General features: G+C 41.1%; 1 protein-coding gene across 1 annotated transcript; it reads left to right on the top strand.

The window, feature by feature from the left end:
* Positions 1 to 2,222: 2,222 nt before the first annotated feature.
* Positions 2,223 to 13,612, top strand: CUZD1 (CUB and zona pellucida like domains 1). The gene is made up of 9 exons (XM_074338859.1): positions 2,223 to 2,373; positions 4,522 to 4,672; positions 5,667 to 5,881; positions 7,346 to 7,496; positions 7,831 to 8,048; positions 8,496 to 8,668; positions 9,713 to 10,104; positions 11,290 to 11,558; positions 13,153 to 13,612. The coding sequence occupies exons 1-9, from the start codon at positions 2,292 to 2,294 to the stop codon at positions 13,323 to 13,325; spliced, it is 1,824 nt and encodes a 607-aa protein (XP_074194960.1). The 5' UTR covers positions 2,223 to 2,291; the 3' UTR covers positions 13,326 to 13,612.
* The last annotated feature ends 477 nt before the right edge of the window (positions 13,613 to 14,089 follow it).

Consider the following 14,089-nt stretch of genomic DNA (forward strand, 5'->3'; position numbering starts at 1 on the left):
GCCACACCCATCACCACTGGGCCATATCCCAACTTCCGGTACTGTGACGAATGTAACTTCTATGACAAGTTTGATCCTCTGCCACCGTGCTTCTGTGATGTATATGAGGGACTCTAATTTGGATGGCAATAAATGTCCTCATGAGCAATAGTTCTTTATTAGTAGAATGTTTTCTTATTCAAGTTTTATAACGTTTACACTATATATGCATAATATTACATACTTACGTACTTTTGAATAAATGCAGTATTGAAAATAATTCTCTCTGCCTCTGGTATTTTTGTTGTGATTAGTTGTAAATGTACTTACATTTGTGTATGTCCCAGTTTGGGACTTGGGGCAAACAGCTTGTAATATTATATTGCAATATAAGTAGAGTGAGAGTAGAAAGTAGAAACATCTAGCATTTCTCCAACTCTAGGGGAAAAGATATACTGATCTTAGAGTATTTCCAGTTTCAGACCCCGTGATACTGCCTACACTGGAGTAGTTCATGTGGCTCCTCTTCCTCTGCGGCCTCATTCACCCTCATCCAGCCCTCCTACCATGGACAATTGAGTTCCCTGATGCTGCAGGAGAAGACGTCAACCCCAGAGAGAAAGAACACCTGGTGGGACCTCTCTGGCTTGCAGGTTGCCTGGTCTGTGTAATGATGGGGTGGAGCTCAGTGGAGTCAAAAGGATGTTCACAAAACCCGAGATTCCTTCTCCTGGCATTTCCCGAATCTTGAGGTTTCCTCCCCCTTGGACTAACTTTATAATACTGACTTTTGCTGACTCAGCAGCCAGTGTCTTGAACTGCTAACAGGACCCTCCTGCTGAAGGCCAAAGCCCAGGTTCTCCTGATGCTGGGGACAGGCCGTGGAATACACCCCTCACCAGTTCTGCTCACCAGCTCCCTTCTGTTCCTGCTCTTCCCACTGAGCCTCCGGAACCCCTTTCTCATCCCAGCCTTTCCATCTCTAACCACAATTTGTACTTTGTCTTAACAAAACCCTTGCTGTGTGAACATCACGTGTTCTCATGAATGTAAAGAATTAACTAATAACACGTGGTTACCCACTAAACAGGATAAAAAGGGATGACAGGAATAGATAAAGGAAATAGCTACTACCTCTAAGCCGACGTGGAGTGAACAATGATAGAACTGAGCTCCTGGAGGAGGTCACCTCCTGGCAGAGTTTCAGTCCCCCCCGTAGACGGCTTGGCTGATGAGGGAATATTCAGCACTTTAGTAGTGGTGAGATTTGCCAGAAGGGGTGTGGGAGTGGAGCTGCTCTCACAGAGCAGTCCTTGGATTCGCCGAGAAATTCTCAGGAGGGTGAGTGCCCCCAGCCCCACTAGGAGTTTTAAGAGACAAATTCAAGGCTGCATCTTCCCTGGAGCGCCCCTTGATACCTTCCAGCTGGAAGTGACCTGTCTTTCTTGAGTTCCTGGAGCATTTTGTCCCTCTGCTGACATCTTCTGCTTCCGTCGTTGTTTTAGGTGGTATGTGCGCTTCAGTTTTTTCTTGTCACCAGAGAGCTCCTGAGTGGGGCTGTGCAGGTACTTTGGTGAGCGTCCCAGGTCCTTGTGAATATAACTTCTCAATGTCACAGGTGCTGGCCTTGCCACTGCAGCACTGGCCTCCCTTTGCACACCAGGATTCCTTTCTCTCATCTGTAAAACATAGCTCCTAGGGGAATTTAATTTTTTTAGGTTCTCTGGACATAACCAGCTAGAAATTTCTGGAAGCCGAACCTGGACCTGCACGTTTTGTCCCCTCCCCATCCTGTGCCACCTCCTTCTCTCCCTCAGTGTGAGCACGCTGGCAGGCATCAGAACAACCTAGCTGGCCCAGGTGTCACACCCTCCCCCCATGACCTCCACCATGTTGATCCTTTGGGTTCCCAAAGGCTTTAATATGTAGAGAAGGGAAGTGGAGGCTTAAGATGCGCATGATGCTATCCCTTCGTGATCTGAACAAATTACAGGGCAAAGGTCCAATTCCAAGTCAGTGCCAGGAGGAACACCTGTGTGCCAGGTGTTAGAGATGGCCCATGAAGACCTTCAGCTGGTACTACTGCAGAGCTTCCAAGAGTCAGCTGAGGACAGCAAACACTCATTGTTGGCAATTGCTGATAATAAACCAGTCACACAGCTGCTACCTTCTCACATAAATCTACCCCTTACCTGGCCAAACTGACACACTCCCCTGTAGGCCGCCTGGAGGCTTGTGAAAGCAGATAGTTATGAAAGAGGGAGAAGTATAAAAGCCTGTTAGCCCTTTAGGCTGTCTCTCCCGTTACCAAGATGGAGGCGGTGAGAAGGCTCATCCCTTTGGTTCTTTTAATTGTGTCATGTTCAGCAGAGTTTAATTCAACCAAGACTGAAGGTAAGAAAATAGAACCAGTTATTTTAATCAAAATAGGGAGACCTCCTTTCAAGAGGCCTCTGCCCAACATTTAAACATTTAATATCGATGGGATTTTGAATTAGCACTAAAGTTTTTTTAGGCCCGTATGACAATATGCATAAAAATAAAAGAGCACAAAGAATTTAATCAGGCAATTTCAGTACTAAGAATTAATATTGAAGAAATAATAGTATAAGTGCACAAAGATATATGTACTGTGCATTTATATAATTCTAAAAAGCAATCTAAATTTCTATCATTTATTTTGTAAGTTGTAATAAATCCATACAAGGAATAATCTTTGGCAATTTCTTAAAGATGAGACTGAGCTATAAGAAAGGAGCCCAGGATCTACTTTAAGAGGAAAAAAAACTACCTGAAGTTTGTACAATATGATGGTGTTTATAGTTAAATGATACACATTTGAGTGTTAAAAAAATTGAAGTAGAGGACAAGAGGAAAGGAATGGGTTTGGACATACTTATAAAAAGGTGTTGTTTTTTAAAAAAAATTTTTATTGGAGAACAGTGTGTTTTTCCAGGACCCATCAGCTCCAAATCAAGTCGTTGTTTTCAATCTAGTTGTGGAGGCCGCATCTCACTGGCCCATGTGGGGATCGAACCAGCGCTGCTGGTGTTATGAGCATTGCACTCTAACCGACTGAGCCACCCGGCTGCTTTTAATGATGATTATTTTTGGGTGGATGGAGTTATATTTTTTCTTTAATTGTCTTTGCTTTCTAATTTTTGTCACTAATATATAATATTAATAGTTATTGTTAGGGAAAACTAAATAAAAGACTATTGTTATACAGACATCACCCATCTGTCACAGATAAAAATGAAAATGAAAACTTCTGTTTCTAAGTGGAGTTTTTAACCATTAATCAGGTTCCATTATGAAGTCTTTGATTTTTATTTTTTTTTTTATTGTTCACATTCATTTATAGCTGTTGCTGCTGGTCATCCCCGTACTTCCTTACCCTCCCCTCCACCTCTTCTATTAATATAATAGCTCTCCTGAGATATAATTCACATACTATAAATCCACCCTTCTAAAATGTGAAATTTAATGGGTTTTAGTATATAACAGAATTATGCCACCATCAACACTAATTCGAGAACATTTCATCACTCCAAGAAGAAACTCTATACCCATTAACAGTTACTCTACGTTTCTGCTGATGCCCCCAGCCCAAGGCAACCACTAATTTACTTTCTGTCTCTATAGATTTATCTATTCTGGACATTTCATATAAATGGAATCATACAATATGTGGTTGTTAGCATACTGTTTACAAGGATTATTTATGCTGTAACGTGTCAGTACTTTATTCCTTGTTATCGTCCAACAATATTCCACTGGATGGATAGACCACATTTTACTTCTTTATTCATCATCTGATGGACACTTGGGTTCTTTCCAGTTTGGGGTAATTTACCAGTGCTGCTATGAACGTTAGTGTACACAGTTTTGTGTGGATGTATCTTTTCATTTCTTTTGGGGATATGGCTAGGATTGGAATTGCTGGGTTATGATAAGTCTATGTTTAATCTTTGAGGAATTGCCAGACTGTTTTCCCAGTATCTGTCTCATTTTACATTTTCACGAGCAGTGTTGAAGGCTTCCAGTTTCTCCACATCCTTGTCAACACTTGTTATTTTCTGGTTTTGATTTTAGTTTTTGTTTCACATCCTAATAGGTGTGAACCGGTATCTCATTGTGGTTTTGATTTGCATTTTCCTGATGACTAATGATGTTCAGTGTCTCTTTTATTGGCCATTTATGTCTTATTTGGAGAAATATCTATTTTGGTCTTTTAATTATTGAGATGAAAGCGTTCTTTTACATATTCTAGATACTAGGCTTTTCAAAACTATCTTTCTTCAGGCCATAATGTAATCTTTATTCTTTTAACACCAGATGTAGAGAAATTATAAATACTTTCTCCCCAAGAGCCCCAAGAAGGGAAATCAATTGTGGGTGGCTTACTTGGGAGTGAGCTAAATACCATTCACAATGACCAGTCTGCTGGTATGATACTCCATGTGGGGATAGGTGCCCAGGCCCTGGTAGGGAGGGGAGGGACTACCGACTCTACTTACTGCCAACTGTGGTCTCCACCAGGAAATTCCAGATGCAGAGCCAGTCTGGGAGGCGCCAGCCTGTCAGAGACCCACCGTGCCCTGGTCCTGCAACTCACTGCCGATGAGGACTGTACCTGGACACTAGAAAGACCAGAAAACAAGAGCGTCAGAATCATCTTTTCCCACGTCCAGTAAGTAGAGACTTCCGTTCCCACTGAGCATGGTCGAACTCTCTGGCAACACGAGGGAGTCTCCGTGGAGAGAAGTCAGCTGCTCCTCTAGGTGGCAGTAACACGCACGGTCCGATGAGGATAGTGGGAAACGCACATTTCACTCTTACTGGACACGTCCCGTGCGCCAGGCCTGTGCCAGGTCCTCATGTTCAGAGTATTATAAGCCTCACACCGTGGTATGAAGTCGGAGTGACAATCCCACTTCCCAGTCCAGAAAACTGAAATCAAGACAGGTGAAAGCACTTCTCCAAAGTTACACAGCAGGTAACTGAGGCGGTAGAAAAGTCCAGTGTCTCTACCCATGTGTCTCTTCCTCTAAGTCATCTTGGAAATGTGTCCTCTCAGGGCCTTTGGAGAGACCCTGTCAGAATGGGCAGAAAACATCACCCTGGGCTGCCCTTCCAGGGCAGGACGTGGGGCTGCATGACGAAGTGGTGATGTCAGGAAAGGAAGGGGCAACCAGGAAGATGCTAAGTGTGCTTGACCTTGGTAGAGGTGACCCTTTAAGACAAATTGCTTTACCTTTCACCAGCTTTGGATTTCAAATGACAAAGGGGACCAAGTCTAAACAAGAAGGTTCTACACCAAATAGTCATGGGGACAGGAGAGATGCAAACAGAATTATGCCACCATCAACACTGACTCGAGAACATTTCATCACCCCCAAATCTCTGTCCCCATTAACAGTTATGGTTGCATAATTTCTTCATATGAGACGTTGGCAAAGCAGCTCAGATCCCTGAGCCATTTTCAATGGCTGTTATGGACGCGTGGTGTGTGGTCTGTTGAGAAAGGTGTGTGTGTGTGGGGAGGAATGTGGCTTGGAGACCTTGATATGATAAGAGGAGTGTCACCATTTGGTAAACTGTGAAGATAATGTGAAAAACTGACCCCGCTCTGTGAAACCCCCTTTGCTGGTGGCTGTTTATCCACAGGTGTGTTCTGTTCACAGGCTTGATCCAGAGGGAAGTTGTGAAAGTGAAAACATTCAAGTTTTTGATGGAAAGTCTACCAAGGAGACTCTGCTAGGGAAAGTCTGCAGCAAAAATGACTATGTTCCTGTATTTGAATCATCATCCAATATGCTGACGTTTCAAATAGTCACCGACTCTGCCAGAATTCAAAGAACTGTCTTCATCTTCTACTATTTCTTCACTCCCGGCACCAGTGAGTTCTCATTTATTCGTCCTATGCACACAGCGCCTGTGAGCGTGGAAGGTTCACACTGTCCTGCCTGCGTTGTAACCTTGAGTCTGAGTCTATTCCGTCAGAGACATGTCTGTTCATGAGAGCAGTGGTCTTGACCTTATGTGTGTGAGATCACCTAGAGAGCTTGTGAAATCAGGTTCCTGGGCCCCATCACAGAGGTCCTGATCCATGGGTGCTGGAGCGGAGCCCATGAATGTGCCTTTCTAACCAGCTCTCAGAGGAGGCAGAGGGGGGGCGGATCAGATGGCTACTGATGAGGTGTACTGTGTTAGGGACCCCAGCAGACTCTCCACGTTCAGCCTGTTTCATGATAACCCTGAGGTCTTCTGAAATGCCTCTTCAGGGCCCACTCCTCCCTCTGGTCTGATTCCTCAGATCGGGCTTGGGGCTTTCGTGTCTTCACGTTGCACAAGTCTCCCGGGTGATTCTTGAGAATCGGGGAGCACACGCTGAGAATCTCTGGCCTCATACTGAATCTCAGCCTGTCAGGAAGTCAGAGGCTACAACTATGTGGTTCTGCGTTCACAGCGCCTGTGTTGCATCGCCACCCAAAGCAGGGTGCCCAGCAGTACTGGGAGTGCTTCAGGAGCAAAGCTCCATGCTGGTTTCCTTTCCAAGGCCCAGAGCTGATGACATCACTCACCCTCCTGCTTACACCACCGACCCCGTGGTGGTAACAAACCTCCGGAGTGGAGCAGTCATGGTTTTCCCTGCTGGACCGGGGCACCTTTTCAGGCCTCACCTCTAGCCACTACCTGACACGTATGCTGTGTTTTAGGCAGTCTAAACCATTGTACACCCCTCCTGACATGAACCTTCAGTCTGGTTTCTTCGTGTTTCACTTGTCCAGCTGTTTGCTCACCCACTGGGGAAGGGGGAACCACGGGCGGCTACGTGAAGTCTGCATCAAAGCTGAGCTTGGAACGATAGTGTGACTAGGGTAGGGAGAGGTGGGCATCAGTGGAGGAGGACTCACGTCTGCTGGAACCAACAGCCTAAGGGGACGTAGGAAGAAAGGACAGGCCGGAAAGGATGGTCACTTGGGGGTGGCCAAGGAGCCTGGGAAGCAGGGCTGGGCGTCGGTGAGGAGGAGCCGTCAGGGGTAGTTCTGAGTATGACTATTTTCTGACTCAGTCCAGGGAATGGAGGGCTTTTATAGCTGAGACAGATTTTATAGTGAGAGTTTAATCCTATTCATTCGGCAGTAGTATACGGATTCACTCTCTGCCCCTTACCAGTGGGCAGAAACTTAGTGATAAAGAAGGTTTTAAATCTCAATGCGCTACAGTTCAAAAGAGAGTAATGGAGTAAAGCTCAGGGGAGACGTAGGCAACTCTTATTAATGCCTATTAATACATAACACAGAAATTAAAAGAAGTCTATCTTGATTTACATTCTGGGTCATCCTCACATCCCTTTCAGCTATCCCAAACTGTGGTGGTTACCTGGACACTCCCGAAGGTTCCTTTACCAGCCCCAATTACCCAAAACCACATCCTGAGATGGCCTATTGTGTGTGGCACATACAAGTGGAGAAAGGTTACAAGATAAAATTAAACTTCAAAGAGATTTTGTAAGTACTGTGGTCCTTTTCTCCTGCTGGAGCAAATGCAGTGAGCCCACAAATGGGGGACCTGGGGAAGAGAAAGTATCACATGTACCCCCCATAGATGGGCACTTTTCAAAGAATGGGATATATAAAGAAAACCAATGCTATTACCAATTGAACTAAGTTGACTGTTTTTCATGATGATTCTGAGGTCACTTCAGGGACTGGCCAACCCCCAGGTTTGTCATCATATCGTAAGGAAAATCCTTAATCACTGAAGATTGGCATGGTTGGGATTATAGAAAATAGAACGGAATAGGTGTGAAAAGCTTTCTCACCTGAGGCCCTGTTTCTCTAGCCTGGAAGTGGACGAGCAATGCAGATTTGATTTTGTTGCTGTCTATGATGGCTCCTCCACCACCTCTGGGCTCATGGGACAAGTGTGTGGCCGCTTGAGGCCCACCTTCGAATCCTCGTCAGACTCACTGACCGTCGTGCTGTCTACAGATTATGCCAACTCCTACCGGGGCTTTTCTGCTTCCTACACTTCAATTTATGCGGAAAACGTCAACACGAGTAAGTCATGTTCCTCCGCTGTTTTGAGCTCTCTGAAGATTGTGTGTGTAGAAATGGCTCCTTAATTCTTAGCCTACCAGTGGCTGTCCCTATGAGCCAGCCTGTCACATATACTTGGGAATGTAGTCATAATCTGAAGCTTGAGTTCTGTGCATTGCTTAATACAAGAGGAAATTAAGGATTTTATTGACCTGAAAAAGATCTGAGCAGAAAATTCTGTTTCCCTTAATGCCTTTTATAAAGGACAATTAAAAATATTGGATTTACAGATTCTAGCTCCAAATACGCAGAGAATCACTTGCTCTGCTATCTCAGGCTTCTGAGTACAGTTTAAGGCAAAATGGGTTTTGAGTTTGTATATATTCTCCTGCACACATAGCTTTTTAAGATCCAAAGTTCCTAGTTGACATAAACATAATAATCTTTTTTTTTTTTTTTTTTGGACAGCATCTTTAATTTGCTCCTCTGACAAGATGAGAGCTATCATAAGTAAATCCTACCTGGAATCATTTAATTACAATGTGATTAACTTACAAGTAAATGACCCAACTTGCAGACCCAAAGTATCAAATGTTGTGGAGTTTTCTATTCCTTTTGATGGATGTGGTACAATTAAAAAGGTAAAGTGAAACACTGATAGCTGGGTTTTGTCAGATGCCAAAGGTATGTTGTTGGCTAATCTGCGAGTGTAATGTAATATTTGCTGGCTGCTTTAACAAACAACTTCTAAATCTTAGTGGTTTAACACATGGTAAGCATGGTGGATATATAAGTGCACACACTTTTATACACACAAATCTCAAATTACTGCATTCATTTTCAGGATCACTAGAGGGTGGTTTATCTTTCCCTAAAGGTAAAGAACTCTGGCTACTCGCTGGAGAGTGTTTGAACATCTATGCACTGTGGGTTTAATAGCCTACTACTGGCATAGAAAATGTTAACATCTCATATTTGGCACAAATCTAGCTGTATTTTTATGATCTCCTTTTCCCCATAAAGACAGAAAGTAAAAACGTTATCCTTATTTTAAACATAAAGGACATAAGTTTGTGATTTGTTCTATATTTTCTAGAACTTCAAGATCTCAAACATTTTTTAACTGGTGGGACCCCTTTAGGATACATGCCCTCAACTTTTCACTTAGGTCATTAAACAACAGAAATCGATAAGGATTGAAGTAAATTATGATTTTTTTTTGCCCCAAATGAACACCCGGGCTATTACAATGTGAATCTCTAAGGCAGGCAGCCTGGGGAGAACCCATGCAGGACATCTGTCTGTCTGCGTACATTTGGGGAACTACCCACTTAGCCACACTAAGTGCTACTTACAGAAGGCAATATGTTCCTGAGTCTATAAAATCCTTATAAGTATAGGCTAGACATTTGCATTCAAAATTGTTTTTAATATGACTGAAAAAAATTCTGTCCAATTCTCCAAGTGTTTCTAATCCGGGCTGTATCTCTTGTCTCACACTTTTTCTTCCTACCAAGAATGTTTCTTAAATAAAATGCATTTAAGGTTTATAGTGTTCTGATATGAAAGCCACTAGCTTGTGACTTAAGAAAATTATGTCTCTACCTGCAAATAGTGTTCACATCTTTGCTCTGAAATATTACTGGACTTAAAATACAATGTTTGAATTCCATCTTGTTCTGCAGATAGAAGATCATTCAATTACTTACACCAATGTAATCACCCTCACTACGGCCCCAACTTCTGAAGTGATCACCCGTCAGAAACACCTGCAGATTATTGTGAAGTGTGACATGGAACAGAATTCTACTGTGGAGATGATGTACATGACAGAAGATGACATAATACAAACTCAAAATGCCCTGGGCAAATATAACACAAGCATGGCTCTTTTTGAATCCAATTCATTTGAGAAGACGATACTAGAATCACCATACTATGTGGATTTGAACCAGACTCTTTTTGTTCAAGTCAGTCTACACACTTCAGATCCAAATTTGGTGGTGTTTCTTGATACCTGCAGTGCCTCTCCCACATCTGACTTTGCATCTCCAACCTATGACCTAATAAAAAATGGGTATGTACTGATAGATGACATTCTTTTCTGAGGATTAGTAATGACTTTAATGAAGTAATATTTTGTGTGTATGTATATATGATTCATATGTATATATTTCTAGCACTACTACCAGGGAATTTAATAAAATTTAATCATTTTATAAAATACCATTACTGTGTACTAGTTACAAGTAATTTAAGTTAAATATTTCTATAGTCATAGTCCATATCCACTAGAATTTTAAGTGTATTTGCAACATGTTTGCTAGTAGAAACAAATTTATTTTTGGGGCAAGAAGGCTTTAATTGTGTTTCTGCTTTTTTCACATTTTGGTTATTTTCAATAGCACCCCAGAAGATTATTACATGTGTTTCAGCTTTAGAACATAAACACAATGTAATTAGGAAAGCATATGTAGTATTCTCCCCCACCCCTCTGTAGTATTCTTTAAAAAAAAAAAGTAGAGTTCTTATTTGAAAGTTTTTCCTTTTTTTTTTCTTTAAGCATATGGACTTGAACTACATCAACCATACTGACCTATTCATAGCAAGTATGTAAAGTAAGGTGTTTCAGTTCTAATACATCAGAACTGACTTTCTAATGAATTCACATGGACTTGGAACTTCAGAGCTGGAGGGAATTTTATCTTTCCCAGGAATCAGATGCATAGTCTTAGACACTATAGACTGAGCTAAAGACACTGTCTTTCCAGAGAGGCCTTTGGATCCACAAATTAGAAAGTTCAAAGAAAACTTTAAACAGTTTGGGGGATATAATCAATAATGTTGTAAAGATTTTGTAGGGGGTCAGATGGGCACTGGACTTACTGGGGAGACCACTTCATGGACAGTGTAGATGTCTGACCACTGCACTGTACACCTGAAGCTGAATAATATGGAATGTTAACTATAATTAAGTATTATATATATAATCACGGGATGTGGAATGCAGCATAAGGAATAGAGTCAATGGAATTGTAACAGTCAGGTTGTTGTCCTTTCAATCATATATGATGTCAGAGTGGTAGTAGATTGGGGGCGGAGTTATCACTTTGTGAGGGGATATAAATGTCTAACTATGACATTGTTTTGTACACCTGAAATTAATAATAATACAAAAGAAAACTTTATATCATCTCTTTTCAATACTGCAAAGACTGAACATTCTGTAAACTTTCTAAATGTGTCATAAATTGTGTTCCAGATGTAATCGAGATGAGACGTGTGAGATTTATCCCTTATCTGGACACTATGGAAGATTCCAGTTTAATGCCTTTAAATTCTTGAGAAGTCTGGGCTCCGTGTATCTACAGTGTAAGGTTTTCATATGTGATAGTGGTGACCCTCAGTCTCGCTGCCACCAAGGCTGTGTCTCTAGAAGGAAACGAGATGTTTCTTCCTACAAATGGAAGACTGATGCCATCCTAGGACCCATTCGTCTGAAAAGGGATCGAAGTGCAAGTGGAAATTCCGGTAAGAAAGAAGCTATTTCATGATCTAAGAACACTTCATAGCGCATAAAAGGCTGCTCGAATGTACTTGTAGTCCTTCTTAAGCATGTATGATTTTGAGATTTATGATAGTTTCAGCAAAGCCCTAAATAAGATAGGAGTTCTAAGCACACAAGATTAATTTTTAGTTTCCTTAGCTGAGAATGGCTAAACCATGTGCAGCTTAAGCATATTATATACCGATAATTTACCATTATTCATATGGCTTTTGAGTATAAATGTAATGTCCTCACTTCTACACACAACCCCTTTCCTTAGCTTCCTGATTCCTTATTATAAACACTGTGGCAGATAAGTACATCAAAAGCAATGTATTTAACTCCTAAATGAGTAAAATAAGATGAACCAGCATCACACACTATCACCTATTTGGAAGAAAAGCTATTTTTTCAAAAACAGAGAAAATATTATATTTTCAAGACAGCCCTGCTTCTTTTTAAAAGGATTGAAACCTGAGCTCTGCATGGGAAAGGGCAGTGGTGAATACTCAAGGATGATCCATAATTAAATGGGTTAGGATATGCCATAATTAAATAAAAACTGCTTATTAGAAATTATCTTATATGAAAATGATCCTGGCATAAAAGAATCCTATGATCTCTGTCTTTATTATTATTATTTGAATGTTTGAATGGACTATGAAGGAATATGATTCTGGTTTGTCCAACATATTTTTATGACAAAAACAAAAGAGTGCAAACAAAAATTAAATTCAGTAATTTTATAAATATATTCACTGAAAAGATGAATTTTATGATTCAAACTATGATTGTTAGTTTGAAAATTAGTGAAGTTATTATAAAAGTATTGTACATATTAGAAAAGTATCCTTTTTGTAGTTCAAGGGAAGAAACTAATTGTTTCTCTATCAATTAAACATATCTTCGCAACTATGGGATATACGTAGTGACAATTAATGAATTAACCTGCATTTCCATTTGACTATTATGCCTGAATTTCACAAGTTTTTGATCTTATGTTAGGAAACCAAACTAAGTTAACCATTTAAATAAAGAAATGGAAGGTCACCCTATCTTTGAAATTAAACATAAACATAGGTGAATTTAAATATTTGATAACAATTCCTGTATGTTGTGTTGGCATTATATAATCTACGTTAATTGATGTGTGAAATTCATGTTATATAGAGATATAAATATATGAACATTTTGTAATGCCAAGTAATACTTTTCTTTCTTTCTTTCTTTTCTTTCTTTTCTTTTTTTTCTTTTTAAAGATTTTATTGGGGAAGGGGAACAGGACTTTATTGGGGAACAGTGTGTACGTCCCAGGATTTTTGCCGACAATTGTAGTTGTGGAGGGCACAGTTCAGCTCCAGGTCCAGTTGCCACTGTTAGTTGCAGGGGGCACAGCCCACCATCCCTCGCTGGAGTCGAGGAGTCGAACCGGCAACCTTGTAGTTAATTGCCCACTGGCCCATGTGGGAATCGAACCGGCCACCTTCGGCATTAGGAGCCCGGAGCTCCAACTGTCTGAGCCACTGGGCTGGCCCAATACTTTTCTTTAAATGACTTTTATCTTGTTTCCAATTACAGGATTTCAGTATCAAATACATGGAGATGAAACTCAGAATCAACCTTTCAACAGCCTGCACCTATTTTCATTCATGGTCCTCGCTCTGAATGTTGTGATTGTGGCTGCCGTCATCGTGAGGCATTTTGTGAATCAGAAAACAGACTACAAATACCAGAAGCTATCGGACTGTTAACTAAAGGCTTCAGCCTTAAGGGAGACACACCCCTCCAGAGTGCAGCAGGAAATGCAACCTCCAGACTATAAGCATCGTGAATAAATTAGGGCAGGCCTCATCAGAGTGACAAACACATCCTTCTGTCATTGTGGCCAGAGTGTGTTCCCTTGCAGGATGACTGAAATGAACAAGCATTTATGTGTTAGCTCTCATGTTAAAAAACTAAAGCCACCAAAATATTAAACAAACTAAAAACTGTGTTGTTTATGAAAAAGGATGTTAAATAAACAAGTAATAAGAAAACAGTTATTTTTACTTAAGAAAAGTAGTCTTCTGCATTAATTTATTTTCTAGATGCAGAAAATGCTATCTGTTGAAGAGCACATATAATAGTTGTAATTTCTGAAATTAAAGGGTGACAGCGAGAACTGTCACCTCCTTGATCCATAGGCCTTACTGCGTACATGCAGTCTCAGCATGTCACACCTTAAACATCTAGAAAAGGGTGTCGGAATGAAGAACCTGACTATAAAAGGAGAGACTTCTGTGTAGCTTCTAGATAATGAGATAAAGCGACAATTCTCCTTCCATTTACCATTAAACCCTAAAGCCAAAATAGTCCTAACAAGGAGTAGTCTGGTTTACACTTTCCCGTCTGCTGTGGCTGAACAATATAACTAAAGACCGCAGTGTGAACTAACTGTACCCGAGCCTCACATCACATCTAATTCTTTATCTTAGACGAACATCACAGCTCTGCCTTCTCACCTAACAACACGCTA

The sequence above is a fragment of the Rhinolophus sinicus genome, linkage group LG07, assembly GCF_036562045.2.
Source record: "Rhinolophus sinicus isolate RSC01 linkage group LG07, ASM3656204v1, whole genome shotgun sequence".
NCBI classification, from domain to species: domain Eukaryota; kingdom Metazoa; phylum Chordata; class Mammalia; order Chiroptera; family Rhinolophidae; genus Rhinolophus; species Rhinolophus sinicus.

Bases quoted from the DNA above. Each gene is read 5' to 3' on its own strand.
- CUZD1 (XM_074338859.1), top strand. From the start codon at position 2,292: ATGGAGGCGGTGAGAAGGCTCATCCCTTTGGTTCTTTTAATTGTGTCA. The intron at 8,049-8,495 runs GTAAGTCATGTT...TTTTTTGGACAG, and splicing joins TGCGGAAAACGTCAACACGA to CATCTTTAATTTGCTCCTCT. The intron at 10,105-11,289 runs GTATGTACTGAT...ATTGTGTTCCAG, and splicing joins TATGACCTAATAAAAAATGG to ATGTAATCGAGATGAGACGT.